Source organism: Monodelphis domestica, chromosome 4, assembly GCF_027887165.1.
Source record: "Monodelphis domestica isolate mMonDom1 chromosome 4, mMonDom1.pri, whole genome shotgun sequence".
NCBI classification, from domain to species: domain Eukaryota; kingdom Metazoa; phylum Chordata; class Mammalia; order Didelphimorphia; family Didelphidae; genus Monodelphis; species Monodelphis domestica.
This window is the reverse complement of record NC_077230.1, coordinates 354,593,473-354,620,906: the sequence shown is the minus strand read 5'-3', so window position 1 is coordinate 354,620,906 and position 27,434 is coordinate 354,593,473. Positions and strand designations below refer to the sequence as shown.

The 27,434-nt window shown below is 35.9% G+C and overlaps 1 protein-coding gene across 1 annotated transcript; it reads left to right on the top strand.

Annotated features, from left to right (window-relative positions):
• On the top strand, positions 1–26,400 carry NLRP1 (NLR family pyrin domain containing 1). Its single transcript, XM_007491177.2, has 12 exons — positions 1–347; positions 2,298–3,927; positions 5,714–5,884; positions 8,203–8,292; positions 11,656–11,741; positions 13,715–13,871; positions 14,327–14,547; positions 20,964–21,226; positions 21,397–21,522; positions 22,010–22,148; positions 23,994–24,038; positions 25,679–26,400. Exons 1-12 carry the CDS (start codon positions 338–340, stop codon positions 25,954–25,956), a joined length of 3,216 nt encoding a protein of 1,071 aa, XP_007491239.2. The 5' UTR covers positions 1–337; the 3' UTR covers positions 25,957–26,400.
• Positions 26,401–27,434: the final 1,034 nt, after the last annotated feature.

Below are 27,434 nucleotides of genomic sequence, written 5' to 3'. Positions count from 1 at the left end.
CAAGCAGAGATTAGGTTCCTTGGGATAAGATTCATGCTTTAGGTTGACTTTGAACTAATTATCTCTCAGGTGTCTTTCAACTCTATGATTTGACTCTGATAATACTGATTCTAGTAATGACCAACACTGGTGCTTTGGGGAAGTGAATATAGGGGAGGGACTCACTGAGGCCCAGGCTAGAGAGAATGCCTTTCTTCTCCCTTCTCAAAATTCAGTGGTTTATTCCTGACTATATTAGTCAGGATTTGAAGAGGGAGTTTGAATGATATGCTGAAGGGGGCCTTCTAAGAGGAGAGGAAAGAGGAGTGAAAAAAAAAGCCAAACCAAACAACACATCATGTTCCAAGGTGAGAATTCTTTTAAACCATTCAGAAAATGTTACAATTCTGTGTCTTCCTTAAATTCCACAGGGTCCCCTCACATCAAGTTTTGGATCATTTTCATTTATTTTTTGGCGTTATTTCATGTGAACCTGAATTCGTTTATTAGGAGACCATATTTCCTGCTGTGGTTTCTGTTTTTCCTGTTGCTTTATCTGTTTATGTTCAAGGTCTTGAATTTTCTTTTTCCTGAAATCTTTGATCTATTTTTTAGTCTTTTACTCCCTTATTTTCTTTTTTCCTCCCTTATCACTCATTTCCTGACTGCTTTCCTAGGGTGCTGGTTCCCATAGTATCTCGGCCTCCTCCTACACAGGAGTTTTAGGACAATTCACTGGTTCATAAACCTAGGTCTCTGGCCCAACTTACTTTTGATGGTCAGAACTGGCTACAGCTGTGTACTTTTTGGTTATTTATTTATTTATAATCCTCAGGCTGCACAGCCCCACATATACAGTTGTTCTGTCCTGGTGACCTGCTTAGTACTTTTGTTTCTCAATTCTCTGGCCTGTTTCTGGCAGTTCATAGACTATTTTCCCAAGCACTGGCAAGTCAGAACTTTGAAGCACTTGTGCTGCATATTGTAGCCCCTGGTAGGCTTTTATTCCTGAGGAGCTGAAGCCAGGTTGATTGCAAGGAATGGACAAACTTCCATAGCTTGGAGGAAGCATTTTTCATTGCACTGGAAAAAAGAAGAGGGAAATCAGTGTGTGTGTGTGTGTGTGTGTGTGTGTGTGTGTGTTTCTTTAAAAAACAACTGAAACTGCTTTTTTCTTTGGCACATAATTTCTAGTTTGAGGTGGTTTGAAAGGTCATGGGAATCAGAGAAAATGTCTGATCTGTCCTCTTGTTGTTCACATAACCCAAAACAGTGAGAACCCTATATTCTGCATGTTAATTATTTTTTCAAGTAGATGCAACTAAGGCTTAGGTTTCAGATGTCCCTTTCACATTCCCATATTACTTTCCACTATCCAAAAGAGAAAAACTGAAGGCAACATCCCAGGATACCTCTCTATGTAGCTCCACACCATTATTCAAGAAGATTCCTCGTATTGGGAAAATAAAAACACACACACATACATATATAGTTACTGAAAAAATAAAAATGACCTCTGTCTGATTAGTGTCAGTAAAATTTATCTATATCTCTATGGGATCAGGGACAATCAATAGTTTCCTCTAAAAGTTATTTAGATAACTTTTTTTGACTCAAGACATGGAGGTTTGAGAATGAAGATAAAAAAATAATTTTAATGCCACTAAAGACTTTGGTGCCAAGTATACACTTTTACTTTAAGGACTCTAATTGTCCCAATTAGAGTTAACTCTCTAAAACTGGAGATCTTGCATTTTTATAGCATCTCAGGTACATTATCATCTTGAAAGTGTAATTTATGTATTGATATTGTAACCTAAGTACTTATATACCAGACACATGGTCAGGTTACTTATTGATCATTGTATTTCTAAATCTTCAGTCCAAAGGTCAAAAGAATTCCTGGGCAGGGCATTAGCTGCCACAAGGTACTAGCTACTTCCATGTTAGACCACATTCCTTACCAAGTCACATGTTCAATTAACCTCCTCTTTGATTACGTGATTGTCAATTGAGACAATGTCAAAACCTATGGCCATGTCATATGTTCATCAGTTACCTCCCACTCCACATTCCTAAATTCTCCAATAAAAGTTTGGAGACATGTGCAGATCACTCTCAATACCATCAGAGGAGCAAGCATGATGGAGCCCATGTTTTTTAACTCTTTGTTTCTGAGTCTTTATTCCTTTGTCTCCCTCTCCCTTACTCATTTTCCCTCAGTTTCCAATCATCTTCTCAGGTGTCCACACATGAATATATTAATTTGTGGTTTCAGGAAGCTACATTTTTCATGTTTTTTTCTCTCACTATTATAGGTAACAGAAGAAAATATATAAACCGAATGAAAGAGAAATTCAGCCTCACTTGGGATGGTAGCTCCTCTTCTCTTGGAAATCTTAGAGACTTAAACAAGGAATTCGTACCCCTTATGCTTCTCCATAAGTACAAAGAACTGAAGAATATATGCAGGAAAAATACACCTGTCTCAGTCATGACAAAGCAAGCACACATCATTGACATGTCAGAATTATTTGGGTCTGATGAGAGGAAATATGTTCCACAGACTGTTGTGCTATGTGGTGGTGCTGGAATTGGGAAAACAATACTGACCAGAAAGATAATGCTAGACTGGGCAGAGGGAGACCTCTTTCAGGACAGATTTAAAAATGTTATTTATGTGAACTGTAAGACAGTAAACCTTACATTAGAGATGACTTTAGTTGATCTGATTTCCAAAGATTGGCCAGACCTCCAAGCACCCATAGAAGCAATTATGTCTAATCCCAAACAACTCCTTTTTATTATTGATGGTTTTGATGAAGTGAAGTGGCCTTTTGTGGAACCTGAACCTGAACTATGTCATCACTGGAAGGAGAAGTGTCCAGTGCCTGTCCTTCTGCGAAGTTTACTGTGGAAAACAATATTTCCTCGGTCATCTTTACTGATAGCTACACGGAGCTCAGCTCTGATGAGATTCAGGTGCTTAATAGATGATCCAAATTGTGTAGAAGTCCTGGGATTCACTGAAGCTAATATTGAGATGTATATCTCTAAGTTTTTCAAAAGTGAAGCTAAGGTGCTGAAAGTCCTCGATTTGTTAAAAGTCAGTGACACTTTGTCAGAGAAGTGTTCTGTCCCCCTGGAGTGTTGGATTATCTGTACTTGCCTGAAACAACAGATGGAAAGAGGAGAAGTACCTGTATTGTTACCCCAAACCACCACAGATCTCTATGTGTCTTATCTTTCTTTTGGATTATCCCATGATGGGAGCTCTTCAAGTCAGCACCATGACCTCCAACTGAGGCGCCTGTGCTCCTTGGCTGCAGAGGAAGTATGGGCTGGGAAGTTTACATTTAATGAAGATGACCTCAAAAGACATGGGTTAGATGTATCTGATGATTCTTTTCTCAATATGTACATTCTTGAGAAAAAGGACAAGGAAAACTGCTACAGTTTCATTCACGGGAGATTCCTGGAGTTTTTTGCTGCCATGTTCTATGTGCTGGAAGAAAAGAGAGAAGAAAGGGATTATCCTGCCTTTGCTGTGAAGGATGTGATAGAGCTATTGGTACAGACTAGAGAATCAGACTCTGAGGTTTCCATTATGAATTTCCTTTTTGGACTATTGAATGAAGAGACTATGAGACAGCTGGATAGAAATTTCGTTTACCCAACGATACAAAGAGGGAAGGCAGAATTACTACAATGGATGATTCTAGAAAGCAACATACAAAGAATGATAAATCCTCTGCTGCACCCAGATCCTTTGGAATTGTTTCAGTGTTTATATGAGATACGACAGGAGGAACTGGTGAGGAAGACAATGAAATATTTCCAAAGTATGAGATTGAATCTTCACACATCAAAAGATATCCTTGTCTCTATATTCTGCATTAAGTTATGCTACAATTTGGTGAACATACATCTGCATATCAGTCGAACTTTGTAAGCATATTTTTTTCCTTTGAATTCTGGGAACAAAATTAGCCTATTTACCTCATTTTCCTTGGAAGATTCCAAGGGATGTCTTGAAAGTGCTTAGGTGTCTAACTTGATTCTTTCCTCAAAAGTAGGTATTGATCACTAGGTTTGTTTTGGAAAGTTTCTTTGTACGCCAGGTTTATTCCTCAAGTGATGAGTAAGCATTTATTGATTGCTTAATATGTTCCAAATTTTAACTCGGGTCCTTCTGACTCTAAGTCTAGCACTCTACCAACTGTGCTATTTAACTACCCAGTATGTATATACACAGACAAAATTATAAATATCATATTTACAGTACATAAAATTATAGAAAATATGTATGTGTATATATGTATATGCAATATACATACCTAAAATGTAATAAATTATATTCATATTATATATGAATTATATTAATTTATATTCATTACTTTTTGAAAATTTCTATCTATATCCTAACATTAAAAATGCTATCTTAGAGCAATTTTATGAAAAATTATCTTAAGAAATTCACATTTCTAGCTATACCATTCCTCTTCTTTTATCATAATTCTACTCTTTACTAGTTATTCACTGTTTACAGAGCAAATATTCTTGTCATATTTTGGTTATGAAAAGGCCTAATCATTAATATCTCAGTAAAAGAAATGAAACCCCATCGTTCCATTTCATTATAACTTTCTTGGCCCCAGTGAAAGTTAGAGCTATCTTTCTTCCAAAAAAGGAAAAGGCAGAAGGTAATTAAATAATGAGCCTCCTCCAGGGAAGGGAAGATGGGTCAAAGGCTAAGTAACTCTGACTGGTGACCTAGGCAGGAAACATAATTTAATGGAATCTGAATATGGCAGTGAAAATGGAGATCAGGGAAAATTAGAAGATTAAACCATAGATTAAAGTGGACTTCTTATCCTACTAAGAGAGGAACCCCTCCCCAAACCAACAAACAAAGTGGATCTTCTCACCTTGATTAGACTATATAAATACCTTTTCCTTGAGACTCAGGTTAAGAGCTACCTTCTGCATGAGGTTTTTTCTGATTCCTGTTCTCCCCCTCCCTCCCAATATTCTCACCCAAAACACAAGGTTCCAAGTGGTTTCTTAATTTGAATTTCATTTGAATGTTCATGGTCTCTCCCTACCTCAAATTAGAATGTAAACTCTTGGAGGGCAGGGAATATTTCTCTTTTACCTTTGTTTTCTCAGCGTTCTATGCACTGTCTGATAATAAACACATAATAAAAGTTGCTGATTGGTTTACTCAAAGCCTTGAAAACCATTCAGTTCGCCTAGTTGAAAAAAAAAAAAACATTTCTAGCTCATCTAACAAACACTCCTCATTCATGTTTCCTAATCAATCCTGACATTTTTACTTCTGAATTTTGAGCAGATCCTCTTTGGAGGATTTTTGGGAGGAAACAGAAGAAAGAAAAGGTATGAATGGAATGGTTGCAATATGCATAAATGGAGGAATTGTCCTCTAGCTTCTTCAGTGCTAATATTTCCTTTGGTAAGGGTGGGTCCTGTGTGATTCCATGTTTAAAGTAATTTATAATATGCCACTTGCTTAGCTCCATATTCTCCTTCTGGCCACCCACTCACTTTGCTTCACTCTGGGCCCCACTCCTTTCTTGATGAGGCCTGTGGAAAGAAGTATAGGTTAAACTTGTTGATAGTTAAAGAAAAAAGCTGGAAATTTTGAAATGTGTTTGAGTCATTCTTCATAGGTGCTAAGGACCAATGCTAATCATTTCTTTGTGTCCTTTTTAAGGATGTACAATTCTCCCCACATCCTCATTCAATGGAAGGAACTTATCTCTGTACTCCTTTTTAAGAAAAGCCTGATCGAGTTGGAATTAAGTGGCAGTTTCCCGGATGACAGATTAATGAAGATAGTTTACAAAGAGATAATGCACCCTAACTGTAAACTGCATACTCTGAGGTGAGTCTCCCTTTTGCTCAGGAAGGAAGTTCATAAGGTATTGGAGTAGAAACCCTTACCCAGGAAACCCAATATCAGGCCAAAAACAGTGACATCCATCATCAGTTTCTCCCAAGAACCATCCCAACAAGTGAGCAGGTCACATGGGAGAATTTCTTGTGGCCTTCTGCCTCTATATTTTACAAGTTTAGTCCAAACTATGTCATGCTACCAGGCTAATCTCCTTAAAAATATTTTTTATTGTCATTCTCTGATTAAAAAGCTGCTCATGTTTTTCTGTAGCCTATGAGATCCCATGACCCAACTCATCTTGTGGTATCTCTCCCTCCCCATCTTAGTGATATATGTACATGCATATATATGTGTATATATATATATATATCCAATCTCAGGCAATGACCAAATATTTATTAAGTGGCTATTATGGGATGGGAAGAGCTGGGATTACAAACAAAAGCAAAAGCTCACAAGGAGCTCCTGTCTAACAGGGAAGATAACATATAAACAACTACACAGAAACAATTTTTGTAGGATAAGCTGGAAATACATCAGAGGAAAGGCACTAGCACTATTTGTGATTCCTTTATACATAATGTAATTTCCCTACTTGGCTCTTTATATGATTTCTATATTGTAATTTTATCTGAAAATCATCATTTCTACCCCCATCCCCAATGGTTAGTGCAGCTGAAGTATAATAGATTTTTTTAAACTCTTACCTCCTGCCTTACAATCAATTCTGTCTGTTGGTTCCAAGGCAGAAGAGCCAAAAGGGTTAGTTAGGCAACTGGGGTTAAGTGGGTTGCCTAGAGTCTCACAGCTAAGAAGTGTTTGAGGTCAAATTTGAAACCAGGACCTCCTATCTTTAGTCCTGGCTCACAATCCACTGAATTACTAGCTACCCAGCTCATTCTTCAAATAATATTTCTGATGCTATATATAATGTTCTCTTGGTTCTGCTCATTTCATTTTTCATAATTTTTAATGTAGGTCTTTCCATGTTTTTCAAAAATTAAACTCTTCATCATTTCTTATGGCACAGTAGTATTCCATCACAATCATATGCCACAGCTTGTTTAACCATTCCCCAATTGATAGACATTTCTGCAATTTCCAGTTTTTTACCATCACAAAGAGCTGCTATAAATATTTTAGAATACTTATATGTCCTTTTCCATTTCACTGATCACCTTAAGAAATAATCCTAATAGTGATACTGTGGGTCCAAAGATATACAAAGTTTTATTACTCTGAGAATAATTCTAGATTGTTCTCCAAAATGGTTGGATCAATTCACAGTTCCACCAACAGTGTATTAGTGCCCCCAATTCCCACATTTTCTCAAATATTTGTCATTTCCCCTCTTTTTAACCAATATCTGGTATATCTCAGGATTGTTTTGATTTGCATTTCTCTAATCAATAATTTAGCATTTTTTCATAGTTATATATAACTGATTTCTTCATCAAAAACTTTGTTCATATCTTTTGACCATTTAGCAATTGTGGAATGACTTTTATTCATATATATTTGACAAAGTTCTCTATATGTTTTACATATGAGACCTCTTTAAAAAACAACCTATACAAAATTTTCCCTAATATTACTTTCCTAGGTATTAAGGGAGATATTATAAGCAAATTAGAAGAACAGGGAATATATCAGATTTATGGATAGGGGAAGAATTTATAAATGATCTATAAAACATTTTGAGATATAAATTGGATAATATTGAGTACATTAAATTCAAAAGGTTTTGTACAAATAAAATTAATGTAGCCAATATTAGTAGTTGTTTTTTATAAGACTGTCACACTCTAAACCATTTTCCTGGTTTTGCTCATCTCAAGTTTTCTCAGGTTTCTCTGAAACCATCATCATTGATCACAACACTTTAGTATTGTCGCATTTATTTAACTTATTTAGCCATTTCCTAATTGATACTTTGTCTTAATTTCCAATTATTTGCCTCAACCTCAAACCTCAAAAATCACAGCTATAAATATTTTTAAGTATCCTATTTAGAGTCTGTTTTGCTTCAGATTAGACCCTCCCTTAACTAACCCTCCCTATTATTATTTACCTCCTTTTCCTTCTTCCCAATCTAGATCTATTCTAGATAGGAATAGTGGAGGAGCTAAATGTAAGTGGTTCATATATGTCTGAGGTTTTTCTTTCCTCTTTCCAGCATGGACTGGGCTGGTTCCAGGGCTTTAGCTGGTTATGGTTGACTCTGGAGGTCTTTGTAACTGATGACTAAGGGGATCCCACTAGGATCAGAACAAGGAAAATGACTTTTTTTCTTTATATTTCCACAGGTTCCATCAGGTTGAATTAAGTGAAGAAATGAAGAAAGAGTTTGAAAATTTACCAAAGATGAAGAATTTCTTGTATGTGTTTTTCATGTGATATTTGACAAACACCCACTAGAAAATACTAATATCTAGTCATTTACAGTCACACAAACATATGTCAATACATTGATATACATCAAAGACATGCATGAGACCACAATTCAATTCAACAATATTTTTTGCTCTAAATTTGCTGAACAAATATTTGCTCTAGATTGCTGGCGCAGTACTTGGCAGAGCAGGACCTTGATGAGTTTTTACTAATGACTTGAGCATACAAAGATAAGAAATGTGTGCACTAACTTCCTGCTGGTATGCCACTGGTCATTTAGCCTGTCAGTGCCTCCATTTCTGCATCTACAAACTGAGGGAAGTGAACTTAATGGCTAGTCCTATGATTCTTTTGGAATTGTGACCACAGATCAAATATTTCAAAAGAAGCTTATCTCTGAAGACATTCCTAAGGATGTCACAAGCGTTTGGAGATTGTAGTCAGGAAAATAAAGACTATCAAAAAAGTCCCTCCCATTCAGTCTCAAGCAAGAACATCCATCATATTGAAGCTACCCTGTATCATAGAGACCAAGCTAAGCACTAACTGAAATTTTAAGTCCTCTCATTTGCTTTGGTGCCTCATTGCCAGGAATGGCAATAGGACACTTTCTGATCTGTTTGAGGAAGTGTATTTTTTAAAAAAATGACAATTACATTTGGAACTTTTTAAGAAAGGTTGATAAGAATGAGGCATCCACCAGAGACTTACTGGCTTTTGTGATCTTAAGAAACAACATCCTCTTTTCCAAAAGCTTATAATATTTCATATCCAGCAACCAAATAGCATATTAATTTCCAACTATAAAGTCATCAGGTTTGGCATAGGAAATTTATTCCCATTGGGATCTGATTCTTCCTCTTATTAACAACAAAATTAATATGGCAATAATGAAGACATGATGCTGGACAAGACACCTGACCTTTCTAAATCCAGATTCCTCACTTACAAAATGAGGATAATGATAATAATAATGCTTTCCTCAAAGAGAAATATGAAGAAAGTGCTTTTCAATTGTTGAGGCACTCTAAAATGTGACTGCCATTTAAGCATCTGCTCTATACTTGGCTCTATTCTAGACATTGTGTGAAAAATAAAATAAATAAAAACATTACTTTTTGCATCAAGGAATTTTAGTCTAATTGGTGATTGAGGAGGAATACAACATTAACATTCATGGAAAAAAATATTGAAAGAAAGGGCACTGTTGTGCTGACTCATTGTAATACAAATTTAGAGAAGAGAGGTAGGAAAATAAGGAAGGGTTCATAAAAAAAATGGGTCCTGAGCTAGTACTTAAAGGATTACTGCAATTTGAATAGCCATAGAAGAGGGGGAAGAATCAATCAGTGTAAGAATTGGTGAAGGCCCAGGGGGAAGGAGACAAAAGAAAAAGAGGGAAGGAATGAGATGTAGAATTAAAGAGATGAGTTGGGATTATGAAAAATATAGAATTTAAGAAGCAGATCATTCAGAGATTAGGCTGTTGAGGTCATTGGGCAGAGTTATATTTTGAAAAAAAGATAGAAAGGATAGAAGAAAAGGAGACCATAGGATCATAGGTTTAGAGGTAGAAGGAACTTGGATACCATCAAATCCAGCCCCTTCATAATGACATAGTAAGAAGAGAAATGACTTTCCTTTTATTTAAATTTCAGTTCCAAATTTCCATCCTCCCCTCCATTGAGAAGGTAATAATGTGAGAAAGTGACTTTCCTAATGTCACACAGGGAGTAAGTGGAAGGGCAAGGATTCAAAATCAGGTCTTTTAAATCTAAATCTAGTACTTTGTAAGGAATATCTCTTCTCAACTCTTATCATACTGTTTACCTCCCTTTGTGCACTTAGGAGACTAAATCATTAGTTAGAACGGACCTCAGAGGCCATTTAGTCCAGTGCCTTCATTTTATGGATAAAACAATTGAGATCCAAGTAGGTAAAGTGTTTTATCCAAGTTCATAGGGGGAGTAAACATCAGCAAGATATATGTCAATATATCATACTCTATATTATATTACTATATATGACAGTAATAATATAAATATATTTTATTAATTATCAAATAGTTTATATGTGATAAATTATAATAAATTAAATTATTAAATATAAATACATTTATTACTATATTATCTCTAGTAATATAGAGTATAATATAGTAGTATATTATACTTAGATAAATAGAAGGTAAGGGTTTAAAAATATATATAATTTAAACTATATACATGTATATTTAAATCCTTACCTTCTGTCTTAGAATCAATACTAAGTAATGACCTTAAGGCAGAAGAGAGCAATAAGGGGTAGACATCTGGGGTTAAGTGATGTGTCCAGGGTCACATAGCTAGGAAGTGTCTGAGGCCACATTTAAACCCAAGATTTCTTGATTGTAGGTACTGAACCACCCAGCTGCCCCACAACAGGATATTTTGAACCCAGGACTTTTGGCTTCAAATCCAGTTCTCTAGTGACTGTACACTAAACTGGCCTAAACTTATCTCATGCTAGATTGTATTATAGTTGTTTGTGAATATGTCATCTTGTGCTAAACTTTGAGCTGCTGGATGGCAAATACTGTATGCTACTTATTTTTCGAGTCTTATTAGTGCCTATAATTCTTTCCTACAAATACGACCATTAATAAGTATTGAATTGATGAGTAATTACAACTGAAATATTTTAAGTTAAATCCTCAAAACCCTCTACTCTCCCACATGCAATTCACTGTGTTTTTATCAATTTTTATACCATAGTCCCTCTTATCAATCCCATTCTTTGCTACTTTGCTCAAGGTGTCTTGCTTGGACTACTGGAACAGCCTTGCTGGTGGTTTCTCTTCATCCAGTGACTCTCCCCTCCAGACTTTGTTAGGAGCTGCCAAAATGATTTTAGCATACATGTCTGGCCAGGCCACACGTTAGCTTCAAAACCTTCAACATTCCACACTTTTCTTAGGATAAAATATAAAGTTCTTAGCCTGGAGTTCAAGGCTGTATGCCATTTGGCTCCAAAGTACACTCACAGCCTTTCATGTCATATTACTGCCCATTGTGTCTTCTATTTTCCAAACCATTCAGTTAGCTGTTCTCCAATCTCATTCTGCTATCTCCCATCTCTGCACATTTGCACACGCTATGCCCCTTGCCTAAACTCATTCCTTTGTCAATTTAAATGACCTTTAAAAATTCTTTTCTAGCTTCAGTTAACCTTAGGTCTCACTTCATGGAGCCTTGAGGGACCTTCCCTAGCTAATGACATAGGAGACCACATGAGAGCTCCAGGGCCAGTGACTATGTTCCAATACTAGGACGGTCTCTTTCCTCCCCCTTAAACAAAATGTCAACCTTGATGAACTATTTTCTTTATAGGAAAAATGTAGAGATAATCCCTGACTCTGAAATGAAAGAAGAGGAATATGAGAATTCACCACAGGATCATCAGAGGTTCGAACCAGGTAATGAGAGCCTTAGTCTAGATCTTCACCGCTTTATTGTAAGCTATTGTAACAACCTCCTCTTTTCCTTTTCTTTTAATAATATCATACCAATACTTACAGATTCATCTAACTCTGATATTGTCACTCTCTTGCTACTATCACTGATGAATAAAACTCAAAAGCTCTTCAACAAACTGTCCCCAACCTTTCCTTTCAGCATTGGCTCTCCTATATAAACCTTTTGGTTCAGAAAATTTCTCTATTCACTGTCCACAGAATGACAGTTCTGGTAGGGCAGGGGTAAAGCACTGGGTCTAAAGTCAGCAAGACTAGAGTTCAAATTCAGCCTCAAATATTTACTAGCTGTGTGACCATGGACAAATTCATTTAACTTCTACGTGTCTGTTTCCTCCATTATAAAATAAGGATAATAATAACACTTACCTCCCAAGTTTTTATGAGGAACAAATGAGATAATATTTGTAAAGCTCTTAGAATTGTGCCTGGTACCTACTAGATGCTTCATAAATGCTAGTTTATTGACATTGGCAGAGTTGTATTGATTTCAGCTCTCCAAAATCTCTCTTATATGCTCTTTTCTCTTCACTTCCAGGGGAGGCTATTATCCTAGTTCAGGCTCATAGAATCCACACGAATTTTTTTTTCCATTTAAATTGTTTTGTTTTTACATTAAATTTCTCATGTATTTATCTTCTTCCCTCCTTTTCTATACTAGAGAAGGCATCCTTTTACTATATATATATATGCATATATATTTATATATATAGCATATAGTATTTGTGTTGATCCCTACTAATTAATAAGTAAGAGCAGGGATCATTTCTTATTTCTATTTGTTTCCTATATTGCATCTACCCTTGTACTTATCCAGAACCTATAGAAGGCAATTAGTAACACCTACTTATATGAATAAAGATGGTAGACTAGAGAAACAAAAGTCCTACCAAAACTGGGAGTTAATTGAGTCCTCAATAAAAATGATACAGGCGATACCATGAAACTGAGATAGGAACCAACAATAATTTTGCATATGGAAGGAATCAGGCACATGCCAAGATAAAATGAGCTGTTTTGATAAGGAAGCTGATTAGTATTAAAGTTGTCATTTCCCTATAAAGTAGTGGTACATCCATAAGAATATTAGGTGAGAAAGCTGTCCAATGATTTCTTTGGGGAGACACAGGGAGAAGGAAAAAGATTGGGTTTGTACTGTAAGAAAGCCCTTTTCCTGATTATAGAAGAATTCTGAATCTCCTGGCTTTTGCAGGAGAGGGCAACTCAGAATCCGTTGATCCTGTAGTCTTCCCTTTCTCTTACCACACTTTTCATTCCTCTGTCCTTTCTTCTTTATTTCAATATACAACCCTTTCTTCTCTCTGAGTCTAATTCTTCACATTATAAGGAAAGATTGAAGAGAAGAATCTTGTAATATTTATTACTGTAAATAGAGCAATTTTGCTGGTGGCAGCCTTATAGTTTGGCTTGAGGACAGTGTTATAAAAGAGCGAATGACTAGAATCTCCCCACAAAACTTTTGATTTGTCTTTAAATTGTTTTCCCTACCTTGCATCTTTTGTGTGTGTGTGTGTGTGTGTGTGTGTGTGTGTGTGTGTGTGTGTGTGTGTGTGTGTGCTGTTTCAAGCTCTTAGAAACAAGTTGCCATGAAGGACACCAATTGTGGTCATCAGTGTCATAGAGATGAAAATAATTCCTGGTCCAAAGTGAATGAATAGGAGTAAGACTTCTCTTTTTTGTTTAACGATCCAAGATCCCCAACTAGGATGAAACACAAAAGTTAATGTGGCTATGTTCATACCGTATCATCTGCTCATATTACCTGAGAGACTGTTGAGTACTCTATAACTCTAATGGGTTTGCTGTTGTGACCAGGGATGATAGCAGCGTAGCAAACTATTATGCCTTGTGAATCTGAGAAAATCAGGTTTCTTCTTTTCCTGAATTATTTCCAGAAGAAGTTACCCCACAAACAGAGGCAGAAGTGACTTCTTTACTAGCCTCTTTTGACCCTTTGAAAGAAGAACAGTTAGATCTGGAGAAGTGCCTGTTCCTGGGACCAAATGGACCAGTAGAGCCTGAATGGATAGACAAGAAGAGAAACATATACAAGTGAGAGCCAGCAGTCTCTTCATTTCTTTCTGTCCCAAGGCGTCTCACACATTGTGACTCACAGAAAGAGGATGTAATAGCCCTATCCCAATCTCGAGGGTGTTCCCTTTTTTCTCCTCTTTCCTCTTCTCTCCTCCCTTTGATTCTTTTCTCCTCCCATTTCTTCATCTATTCTTTCTTTTCCTAAATGATTAGTTGATGTTTCATTTAAGTGATTGATGTTCCTGCTTATTATAAATATATAGTATTATTTCCTCATCAGATTTGCCTTAGACTTTTGTGCTCTCTCACTGTTCTGCAAATATGGGACTCTCCTCTTTGTTCTTTTTTGATAAGGGATAAAATAAGCAATTGAAATGTATAGAAACTGTACTGCTTATAGCCTACTATGCAAACTGCGAATCCTTTGAAACTTTTCCTATTCTACCATGACATTATCTCTTTTTGCTTCCCAGAGTTCGTTTATCTATGGCTGGCTTCTACCACTGCCCTTATACTGGACTTGGTTTTGATGTGAGAAGTGAAGTGACTGTTGATATTGAATTTGGTACCTGGAATCAGCACTTAGATTGGATTCAGCAGCAAAGCTGGATGATCGCTGGCCCTCTGTTTCATATCACAGTTGATCCTGGGGTTGTGACTTCTGTGCATCTCCCTCATTTTGTGCATCTCCAAGGTAAAAGATATAGAGTAAAAATCTTATTTTAATATTTGATAGCAAGACACAACAACATGTGCATCTATAATCTTAATAATCAGGTAAATTAATGTGTGGCCAGTGGCTTAAAAACTATATCCAATTAAGAACTTGTCTAGATACTAAGAGAAACAAAAACTTACATAAGCACCACTCAGATTGCAGAATAAAAAGCTGTCTACCTCACTCTACAGTATGTTCTAAATATTTGGTGATAATCATGTTGGAAGTGGTGGTGGTAATGATTAAAGTGAAGAAGATGATGATGATGATGATGATGATAAAGATGAAAAATATAGTGATGATTAAAGATAGGATAGTGGTCATAAAGATAATGATTACTAATATAATTTCATAGATAGCATGTGTATCTAAATGGATGATTATTGACACTTACTTCACTGAGCATGGACAAACCAATTCTATGAGATCTATTTTCTTGACCTGCGTATATGACACCATTATCATTATAATCATCATCATCATTATCCTAACATCTTCCCCTACATTGAATCTAAGAAGATATTAAATAGGAATAAGTAACTTAAGTATGATAGGTTTCCCCCAAAGAACATAGCAAATTAAAAAATCTAAATGTTACATGCAGGAAATAACTCACTAAAATTGTCAAGAACTTCTGAATACAAACAAGAAAACATTAAGAGAATCCACAGATCATTTTAGGGAGGGAAGAGATAGAACTTGCATGCATTTCAACCTTCAAGACACTTAGCAGTCAAATTTAATAATTTCAATGACACAAGTTTTTTTCAAGGAACTAGAGAACAGACCCTCAAATATACAAGAAAATTAATTTTAACAAGACATGATCATTTCATAGTTCTGAGAAATTAGAGAAGAGGATGGAATAGTACATCCCTTAAAGGAAAAGAATTCAAGTTTCAACCCAAAGTAGCATATCCTGCAAATAGGAGACAAAATTATTCCTCTCTGATGAAGGCATGATGATTTAGAAAACTCCAGATGAATCAACAAAGAAACTGTCCAAAACAATAGCCTTAATTAAGTTGCATGATATAAAATAAACACATAAAATCAATATCATTTCTACATAGTAATAACAAGATCCAAGAGGAAGTATGAGAAAGGGAAATTCTATTAAAATATCTAGAAAAACATGTAAAATATCTTTCAGTCAATCTACCTAGGTATATCCAACACATTAAGATACAATTGCAAAATATAAAGACAACAAAGAATTACTTCACTATCTGTAGGAATATACTCATGACCAGGCCAAGATAACAATTAAAATAATAGTTACCTAAGTTAATATACAGGTCTAGGGCTATGCCAATAACAACATCAAGAGGATTCTTTACAGGGTTAGAAAAAATAATCTTATTTAGAAGAACAAAAGACTAAGGGAAAGTGATGTTTCAGAAGTAGGAATAATTTGGGAATAGTAATTCCAAACCTCAAATCATATTTATAGTATTCTTTTGTCAGGAATAATCATCTAATCTGTTTTGTACTAGTTTGAAAGAAAAAAGCAGACTGGGAAGAAGATAAAGAACAGATAATTTAGAAACATAAACTATTGATTATTTTCAAAAACCTAATTGTTCAGTAAATCTAAGAACATAAATTATTTGGGAAATAAATTTCTATTTGAAAGAAAAATTGGGGATCCTGAAAATCCATTTGGTAGGAATGAAATTTAGAAAAACCTAGCTTATATACCACAATAAGGTCAACATGGATATGTAACTTGAATATAAAAAGTTATGGCATTAAAAAAAAAAACCAAGATGAGAATAAGATCAAGTATTTTTTTTTACAAAACATAGACTGTGAATTCTTTAATTTTTAAAATTTAATTTTTATTTTTCAAGTAATAAGCTTTTAATAAAATAATGTGTCCTTCTATGGTCTGTTCTATCTATCCCCACCCCCAACTGATCAAATTTAGGAAAGAAGAAAGAAGGGAAGAATATAATTGTCATGGAAATAGGTATTATACACTTGATTTTTTTCTTTAATATACAGTTAGGTGAAAATCTTAAATACTCAGAGATTTAATTTAGGAGTCTTTGCATTGTTTTCAGTATTTAATGAAATAAAAACAGTATCGTTTGCAAACAGTAGTGTCTAGAAACCATAGAAATCCTTATTTGGTATGGTGTGCTGGATTGCCTCCATGATAGTAGCAAATGTTAATTCACTGTTCTATGCCTCAACAATAAAAGTCAGAACAACAGTATTATATCCATTGTTATATTTAGGAGATCATATTTCTCTTTGTTTTTGTTTTTGAGATGATTTTCTTATCTTATTCAAGCTAGATAAAGAGCAGCTACTCACAGATCCATTTCCAATACTAACTGACATAAAAATTTTTTTAAAAACCCTTACCTTTCTTCTTGGAGTCAATACTGTGTATTGGCTCCAAGGCAAAAGAGTGGGAAGGGCTAGGCAATGGGGGTCAAGTGACTTGCCCAGGGTCACACAACTAGGAAGTGTCTGAGGCCAGATTTGAACCTAGGACTTCCCATCTCTAGGTCTAGCTCTCAATCCACTGAGCTACCCAGCTGCCTCCCTGACATAAATTTTGAAACCTACTTGGTTTTTCCAGTCTGGGTCAGTTTGTCTCTTGTTAGGCAGCCCTCTAAACAGATGTTCTTATTTTCAACTCTAAACTTTTAAAAATGTAAATATATTAATAACTAGTCAACATAAGTGATTTCTTTGGAAATTTTATGCCTTTTATTTTGTGCATTTAAAATCATACTCCTGATAAGGGGTCCATGATTTTCACCAAACTGATAGACTAGAACACATCATAAAAAAAAAAAGTTATGAAGTCCTAAAGTAAATCCCTGCAGATTCTTAACATCACCTGCTTTACCACCAACAGTTAACATATCACAGTCAATTAATGGAATAAGTACATTGTTTGATTGGCCAGTTAACTAGTGATTAGTGAAATATTATACTGAAACTATATATGTATATATATATAATTAAAATAATAGTTTATTTTAAGATAAGGGAAGGAAGGGAAGGGTATTGGGATGATCTATCTAAATACTATAAATAATCTTTCCGCCCAAAATCAAGTTGATAACTAAACTATTTAATACTTCTCAACCTACAAATCTAATTCCTACAACTAGCTAAATTAAATCTCCCTTAGTTAATATATAAAAGTGGTAAGGAATTGAAGGTAGCAGGAACAGGGCTCAAAGGAAAGGTTTCACTGACAGATTGCACTTGGATGTCTTGAGCAGCTCTGTTGGAAAGCACTCTATCAGCCACAAGATACACCTATGGGGACACAGGAAACAGCTGTTGGATAAAGGGATACAGTCACAAGAGAGGGAGACTAGTCCAACTCATGAGGTCCATCCAAGGAGCTAGACTCACTGTCACCCTTAGATTCAACTCTTACCAGTCAAAAGCCAAATTCTCACAATTCCAGAATTCTGGAACCTTCCTCTTTTCAGTAGCTCCTGTTCCTGCTTTCCTTATAGCATTAGCTAGTGGTGATTAGCTTCTCCAAACTTAACTTATACTTATCATCAAAAAGCAGATCTTGCTAGAATAATACTAGATCAGGTTGGTAGAAATTGACAGAGCTTTCACTCTTCTGACATAACACTTAAGTACCAAGAGTCAATTGCACACAATTTATGGTGTGGTGTTATTAGCTATTACCTATTATTTCAAACAAAATAAAAATTAAGGAAATATTGTATTAAAGCATATTAACTTGGTGATAATTTTGTAAAACAGGTATGATTCTTAGGAGTAAAATTGTCAATCATTATTCAAGCAGTTATTATTACATCCTTTTTTTTAGGCACTCAATTTCCCTTTGTACTCATTCTCATTTTGATGCCAAAAACTAAGAAATTTGCTTTTAGCTTATAGCTTTAGCTAATTTCCTTTCTTTAAAGGATAAACCTGACTCTACCTATATCCTATGATAATACATAAGGATTATCTATGTAGTTTTTTCCTTTCAATCAAAAATGTACTCATTCCATTAAATAATCTCTCTCCTGTCCTCATCTTTCCTTTCTCTCTCTCTCTCTCTCTCTCTCTCTCTCTCTCTCTCTCTCTCTCTCTCTCTCTCTGTCTGTCTCTCTGTCTCTCTCTCTCTCTCTCTCTCTCCACCTATTCCTCTAGCTCTTCTTGATGCATAATGCAAAAAAGACATAGGGAAAATGAATGAATTCAAATCAATGAACATTAATTAATTGATTCCATATTCAATAGGTACACTATGTTCCTAAAAGAGATGCTATGTAATTATTTAGAGTATTAATAGATTAATAGATGTGCAAGCAGGGTAAATCTGCCACTTAGAAAGCTATTGCAGTAATCCAGAAAAATGGAAATAAGCTTGTATAAATGTAAATTGAGAACACATTGAATTTTTTTTCAAAAGAAGAATAGTACTTGATGACTGGACATTGGAAATGAAGTAGCAGGATGACTTGACCATGATTTTTTTTCACCAGTAATGAAAAGAATAGTGCCACATGAACTGAAACAAAGAAGTCCAAAAGCAAAGCAGTTTGTGGGCAAAGTTGATTTAAATGCTAAGTTTCCTTTAAACTCTAAATATTCTCTATAATCTTTGATGTAGGAAATGTTCAATTTGGTTCATTGTGATTTTAGCAGGAATTAGAGAATAACCATATAGATCGATAAAACTTCAGGACAGGATTTTCTCCTTCAGGATAAGTAAAGAGAGAAGTCTTGATTATCAACAGCATTAGGAAAATATAATATTTCGAGCTGAAAGAAATCTTAAAGATTATCTAGGATAACTCCTTAACTTTATAAATAATCTTTCTCCTGACTTTAAGTAACAGAACAATTGTTGATCTATATTGGTAGAGGAAATTTCCCCACTGAGTGTTCCATAGGATAGTGAAATCTCAAATCTCATGAAAGAAATGACTATAGCTAGCATTTCTAGAATTATATCAAATGAGATATACTTAAAGTCCTTTGTAAACTTTAAAGTTAAATATAAATACTAAGTATATCAAATAATGACAATGGACATCATTGCTTTTCTTCCAACCTTACTGAAAAGACTTCAAATATTCTTTTAATGCAATTTATGCTAACTGTTGATTTTAGATAGATACTATCATATTAAGGAAAAGCTTGTTTATTCTCATGCTTTTTAAGATTTTTTAACATGAAAATGTGCCGTGAAATAGGAGCAAAAAGCATGGAGATAGGGAAGGACAGAATAAAAATGGAAAAAATTTCTTCAGCAAAGACTGGAGAAATTAAATAATTTGCCTGAAATCATGAAAGTAGTAACAGTATGTGGAATATAATTCAAGTGCAGTCAATTTCAAATGCAGTGATATTTTCAGTCCTGGGACTTATGCTTGAATAAGCAGATTTTAGTTCAGCATAAGGAAAAACATAATAACCTTTAGAGCTCTTAAAAATTGGAAATAGGAACCTCAAAGGATTCTTAGTTCCTTCTCCCTTAATGCTTTGGAATTAAGATTGAAGGACTATTAGATTCTATGTCTCCTATTTCATTTTACTTCTAGAAACTTATTAGGACACTCAAATATGAGTAGTTCAGTCACTTCAGGCCCAAATGCCTCTGGGGACTCTCCAGGGAAAAAAAGATGATATGCTTATTTGCCTATGTAATATCCATAATTCATTTAATTTAAATTTAATAATCAATTAATATTTTACATTCATGTGAAGTTCCCACTGATTTTTGATAGCTTCAGTGGTCTACTTTGAACATTTGAGTTAATCCTATGAATGGCTCTCTATATGTGTTAATTTGACCAATTTCATTGTCCCATATCTCCCCCTTCTAGGACTCCACCTCCTTCAAACACATATTGTTTTGATTTTGTTTTCAAAACAGATGTCTTACTTTGCTCACCCCATATGATTCTTGTTTACTCCTGAGTATCAGATGATATCTCCCATATACTTCTTTGTAACCAACAAAAGAAACAATTTGGCCATACTGTAGCTAAAAATGGATGACAATTTCTTCAACAAGATCTAAAAGTAGAAGCTGAATAACCATATCTCCAGGAATCTTCTTTCTAAATAGAGATTGATGGCTCAGAGAACACATGTATTTAATACCTTCTCATGTCTCCATCATCTCTTATATGCAGGAAAAGGGAGAAGAGGAGAGTTGGTGAAAAAGATCAGTTTGTATATGTCAGGTTGGAAGAGTCAACTAAGAATCTCACTACTTTGCTCAGATAAAAATGCCATGGGATAATTTGGCCTATTGTGATATGCTTTTTAAATCCAGAGTACAGAATCTTGTCTCCATAGAAGTCACACAAAGAAAGTGAATATTAGGGGAAATATAAAGAAAGGAGAAATGAGAAGTAATTTTTATTGAAATTCTCCAACAGGAGGAAAAGTTGATATCTCTTTGTTCAAAATTGCCCACTTTAAAGAAGAGGGAATGGTCCTAGAGAATCCAACAAGAATGGAATCATCCCATGCCATCCTGGAAAACCCTAGCTTCTCTCCCATGGGAGTTCTGCTGAGAATTGTGCATTCTACCTTTCGATTCATTCCCATTTATTCCACTACTCTGATCTACTTCCGTCTAAGGGCAGAGGACATCACACTCCACCTTTATCTGATCCCCAGTGACTGCACAATAAGGAAGGTAAGCTTAAATTGTCCTAAGGATAAAAGAACAAAACATACTTAGAGCCTAAAGAAATAACAACCCCATCTTAATAATAAACACACAGACACAGACATTAATTATTGCCTTCTTGGTTGCTCTCCTGGATAGACAGGGAATTCTAACGTTGAAATTTGGTCTTTCCTCAGGCTATTGATGAAGAAGAGGCAAAATTCCACTTTTTACGTCTGCATAAACCATCTCCAGTAACCCCACTCTACATTGGCTCTCGTTTCTTAGTATCTGGATCAAAACACTTGGAAATAATGCCTACAGTAAGTGACTATTTGATTACATCCTGCAGTAAAAATAACTTTCATTCAAAATCTAAGTGAATTCAGTGTCGCTCAGTATGCATCCCTGACATGATTCCTAAGCTTTTTAGGAATATCTGTCTATCTAATCTATCTTATCTCTCTCTCTCTCTCTCTCTCTCTCTCTCTCTCTCTCTCTCTCTCTCTCTCTCTCTCTCTCTCTCTCTCTCTCTCTCTGTCTATCATCTATTTATCCATCCATCCATCTATTTGTCTGTCTGTCTGTCCATCTCTCTATCTCTCCATCCATCTATCTTACTTTAACTAACTTGATATGAGGATTTGAATTACTTTAAAATAATTTTGAAGTAAACATCTAATTTGATTTTTAAAATGTAATCCCTTAATATTAAAGGTATGGCCCTGTCCTGCCGTATTTGGTTTGATTTGTTTTTGTTCTGATAACCTGTAATGTATAATACTGTTGGGTTTTTTTTTTTCCCTCCAGGAACTAGAACTCTGCTACCAGAGTGCTGGGGAATGTCAGTTTTTCTCTGAGATTTACACCAGCAATGTGAAGGAGATAATCAGTTTGGATTTGAGAGACCCAAAGGGGACAGTGGTCTGGGGGACATTGGTAAGATCAGGTAAGATACTTTGTGTGTGTGTGTGTGTGTGTGTGTGTGTGTGTGTGTGTGTGTGTGTGTGTGTGTAAATATGTCTTCATAAGTATAAGCATCTGTACTAACAGTGTTCTATTACTTGGAAATCTCATCAGCTACCACAGACTTAATTATCATTTCTATGCTGATTATTCCCAAATCTGCCTTCCCTATCTTAATCCCTCTGTTGACCTCTAATCTTGTATGTCCAATTTTTTTTTTCAGTAATCTCAGACTGAAACATAAATAAATAAAATAAAAAATTTAAATGAAAAGATATTAAAAAAAAACACAACAACAAAAAAAGAAATCTCAGGCTGGATAGATGATAGATATTTTAAACTCAACTTGTCCAAAACTAAACTAATTATCTTTCCCTCTAAGCACCCCACTCCACAACTTCCTTCTTATGGTGGAAGTCAACAGTAGCCTCCTAGTGCCTCAGGCTCACAACCTAGGAGTCATCCTGAACTTCTCACTATGTTTCACTCCTTGTATCTAATCAGTCGCCAAGGTCTTCACCTTTCAACATTTCTCAACTATGTCATCTTCTCTTATCCAGCCACCACTCTTGTGTAGTCCTTACCACCTAAACTTAGACTACTGCAATTGCTAGTTGGTAGGTCTGTCTGCCTCAAGTCTCTTTCCACTCCATTCCATCCTCCATTCTGCCACCAAAGTGATCTTCCTAATGTGGAGGGTCTGATCATGTCACCCTTCTATTCAAATTCCAGAGGCTCCCTATTGCCTCCAGGATCAAATTCAAAATCCTCTGGCATTCAAAGCCCTTCATAATCTAACCACTGCCACCATCCTCTTCTCCCCACCACCTTTCCAATGTCCTTATGCCTTACTCTCTGTCATGTATTGGTATCATGATGGTTTCTTAAACAAGATACTCCATCTCTTAGCTATAGGCATTTTCTCTGTCTGCGATCCATGTCTGGAATGCTTTCCTTCCTTGCTTCCCTGGCTCCTTCAAGTCCTAACTACAATTATACTCTTCACAGGAAGGCTTTCCCAATTCCTCTTAATTCTAGTAATTTCCCTTTGTTAATTGGTTCCTTTTTATCTTGTAGAAAGCTTCTATGTATGCAGTCATTTGCTGTTTCCTCCATTAGATTATGAGGGGTGGGGACTGTCTTCTCCCTCTTTTTTTTATAATCCCAACACTTAGCACAGTGCCTAGCACATAGTTGGTGATTAATAAATGTTTATTGACTAGAAGGTCTGTACTGAGGAAAGAAGGGGAGGTATGTGGTCATTAATAGTAAAGGGTCCCATTTTTACTTATTACTAACTTGGGAATGAACTTTACCATCTGAAGAATGGCTCTTGTGTTTTTCATTCATCCCATTTTAATACTTTTAAGATCAAGAGACCTATCAACAGGAAAATAACTTCATCTCACCTTTCATGGTAACACATAGGGAGGATCAAGTTAGTTATATCACTAATATCTATGCAACATGGTACTTTTCTGAGTGTTACTGAGAACACCAATGAAGAAATAAAGCCCTTCACTCTAGAAATGTTTTACTGCTTTATATTGCCTGCCCATGATGAAAAGCACAATTCATGGAAATTGGGGTCCTAGTTACCATGGCCTTTTCTTTTTATTTAGTCTTTAATATCAATCTGTAGGATGGGAATGACAACTTAATTTGCACCCTCTGACCTCCTTCCATTAGGTCCCTTCTCTTTTCCCCACTCCTCCAGGTCCATTGCAGTCAGAACATCACTTTACCACACCAAGACTAGGTGTCCTAGGAGCACCAGACATCAGTCAGAAAATTGAATTATACTTCATTTCCTCTTTCTTTTTCCCAGGAGATGTTGGAACAGTTTGTGCCCCAATCTCTCCAGCTACCACAGGTAGGGAATATCTTCAGTCTTATAGACACCAGAAACAGATCGGCTTGGACTACAATTTGACTATCAGGGGTCTAGGAGAAAAGAAGACTCATAAATGACCAAAGATAGTCATAACAGGTCATAAACAGGGTGATGTTGAGAAAATCTTTGGGCAGAATTAAAGTTTTATAGCATGAAATTGCATGCAGACCTTTGTGACATCTAGAGAGACATAAAGTGGTCTAGAAAGGCCAGGTTCTTGAGTCTAGAGTGATGCAGAAGGGAATATAGAGCCAAGCCATAACTCTGGAGCTAAGTGGATCAGGGCTGGGGGAAGATTCAGATTCAGGCACATCATAGGGAGAAGGCTTGGTGGTCTTCAGTCTGTAGTTATTTACATTTCAAATTGACCTATTTACTATAGGAACTGTTTAAGGAAGGACCTGAAGGAGCAAAAGCCTGAAGGGTAGATGAGGATGATAAAATTGATACTGTAACATTTTTTTAGAACCTTCTTAGTTTCAATTCTAAGGTAGAAAGGGTTATGCAATTGGGGTTAAGTGACTTGCCCAGGATTATATAGCTAGGAAGTATCTGAGATCAGATTTGAACCCAGGTCCTCCTGACTCTGGCCTGGTGCTCTAGCTACTGTTTTTCCCAGCTGCCCCTATATCATTTTCTTATTGATCCTATTGACAAGTGTTTTTGTCCTGTAACTGCTTAAGTCATGATTCTTTTGTTTCTGAACTTGGTTCAGAATTCAGCTGGTTTGTAAAAAATCCAGCTCTCCTGCTAATCACCAACTTATTCTTTTTTTTTTTAACTATACCTTCTGTCTTATTATGTATTGTTTCTAAGGTAGAAGAGTGGTAAGAGCTGGGCAATGGGAGTTAAGTGACTTGCCTAAGGGTGACAACTAGGAAGTGTCTGAGATCATATTTGAACCCAGGACCTCCCATCTCTAGGTCTGGCTCTCAATCCACTGAGTTACCCAGTTGTCCCCAACACTGATTTATTCCTGCCTTAGGGAATTAACATCCTTAGGGTATGCATGTGAATACCAGGGTGAAGGGTCTAATATCTTTAAACCACCAAGCTATCCTTTGAAAATGTCTGGTTTGCTGTACAAAAACAGTCAAGGCTTTAGTCCTGCACCTCGACTCATAAAATGTGCACTTCTTAGTCTCAGGAAGGAGGGGGTTGTTGCAACCCAATTTCCAAACTTCTATCCAATCATGTTGCTCCCTGTGCCTCAGCTCTGTAACCAATCAGATTGCCCTCAGTCCTATGATGCCACTTAACCCATTCTGTTCTTTGTTCTGTACCCCCCAAAAGCTATAAAAGGGAAGCTGTCCTTTGGCTCTGGTCCTTTAGCCAGACAAAAAAGCCATAGACCCTTTGACTGACAAGTAGTGTGCATCTATTAACAAATGTTATCTGGTTCAATGAATTGCCTCAGTTTGCCCTTTGTTAATTTCAATCACATCAGTGAGTAGCATGGATGAAGGGATGGATGAATGGGATCCACGGCTCTAAACTTAATGGAAACAAAGTGAGGAGGCCACGGGAATGACTGGAACTATTTAATACTACATTAAGATAATCCTACCTCTGTCAGAACCAGAGGCCCCACCAATCTCTCCCTTATTCTCTTCTTCCAGAGCTTCACTTTGTTGATCAACACAGGAACCAGATAATTTCTCGGGTAACGTCAGTGGACATAATCCTTGACAGACTTCACAGCCAATTCCTCAGCAATGAAGATTATGAGCACATACGGGCAGAGAAAACTAACCCTGAGAAGATGAGAAGACTGTTTAGTTTTAGCCCATCCTGGAGCAAGGATTACAAAGACCACCTCTATAGGGTCCTGAGAGAGATACACCCTCACCTCATGAATGAACTAGAACATATGGAAAAGATATTAGTAAGAAAGTAAGAAATTAGTAAGAAAGCCATTGGGTGGACTTTTCTACTAGCAGCAATGCAATGATCCAGGACAATTCTGAGGGACTTAGGAGAAAGAATTGTGGGAAAAGAAATACAAAGTTTGGAAATTGACTGGAATGAGATGGAGAAGGTAGTTATGCTGAACTTTTACTTAGAAAAATCAATATTTTAAAGCTGTAAATAATATTCCAAACTTTTCAGTGTTTGTAAAATTTATACTTCTGAAGATGTTAAATCTTAAAACTATCTAAATGTTTTTGGGACATCCTGTATATCAAATTGATAAGGGGAACCATTGGAGAGGAATGTACTAGCAGCTGGCAAAGCATAAGAATTCAGTGCAGAAAGTAGCCACTGAACTAAATCTTGAAGGAAATCAGGGATTCCAAAGTAAAAGAAGAGAGAGCAATTCAGACATATGAAGGCAGAGGAGAGGGCAGTCAATGCAAAGGCGAGGAGATAAAGGATATCATGTATATAGAAAGAGCAAATAGACCAGCATAGCTGGGAGCATAGAAGGGAGTAATATATAAGAAGTTTGGAAAGGGAAGATGTGATCAGGTTGTAAAAACCTTTAAATGACAACTGAGGATTTTATATTTAATACTATTAATACATTAGGGACCTATTGAAGTTTAATTATAGAGGTTAGATGGTCAAACCTACATTTTATGAAGATCATTTTGGTTACTGAATGAAAAAAAAACAATTAAACTGAGGAAAGATGTGAAACAAAAAGACTATTAGATGATTATTTCAATAAGCTAGGTGATAGTGGACAAGGGATTTATTTAGGGTGATGATAGTTATAGAAATAAGATTTGATTCTTTATTGAACACGTATGGTGAGACAATGAGGAGCCAAGAATGGAACTAAGGTTGAGAAATTGGGTTACTGAAAGGGTGGCCAGGCCCTCAACATTAATAAGTTTATAAGAAGCTTGAATTTGAATTTAGGAGGCAAGAGATAATTAGTTCAGTTTGAATCTGTTGAGTTTGAAATGTCTATAGGACAAAAAGTTAATGCAAGAATTTAGCTCCATTGCAAATGATACTTTTTAGAACTTTCTGGTTATGTAACCAACAAGTTGCAGGACAAGACATTTTCTCTGATTACAATGACTTCTTAAACTTCTCCAAAAGTGAAAGTATATGCCAAAGGTAAAGTACCTTCAGTAGTCTCCATGGTCTAGGACACCCTGAACCCAAAGAAAGGTTAAAACAAATAAAAATAGCAACAAAGCTAAAGTATCAAATCTAACCCAGGGTCAGGGAGTACTCCTTCACTCACCACCCTACTGTCAGTGACACTAGTCAGGCCAAAGACCAGAATCACAAAATTGTAACAAAACCCAATCCTACAACCTGTATCTCTCTCCCTATTTCATGTGTCATGGAGATTTGATCTTCAGGCTCCAGAAGTTTGATAAATCCTTCATGAGAACTATTTTGACAGCATTCTGTGTT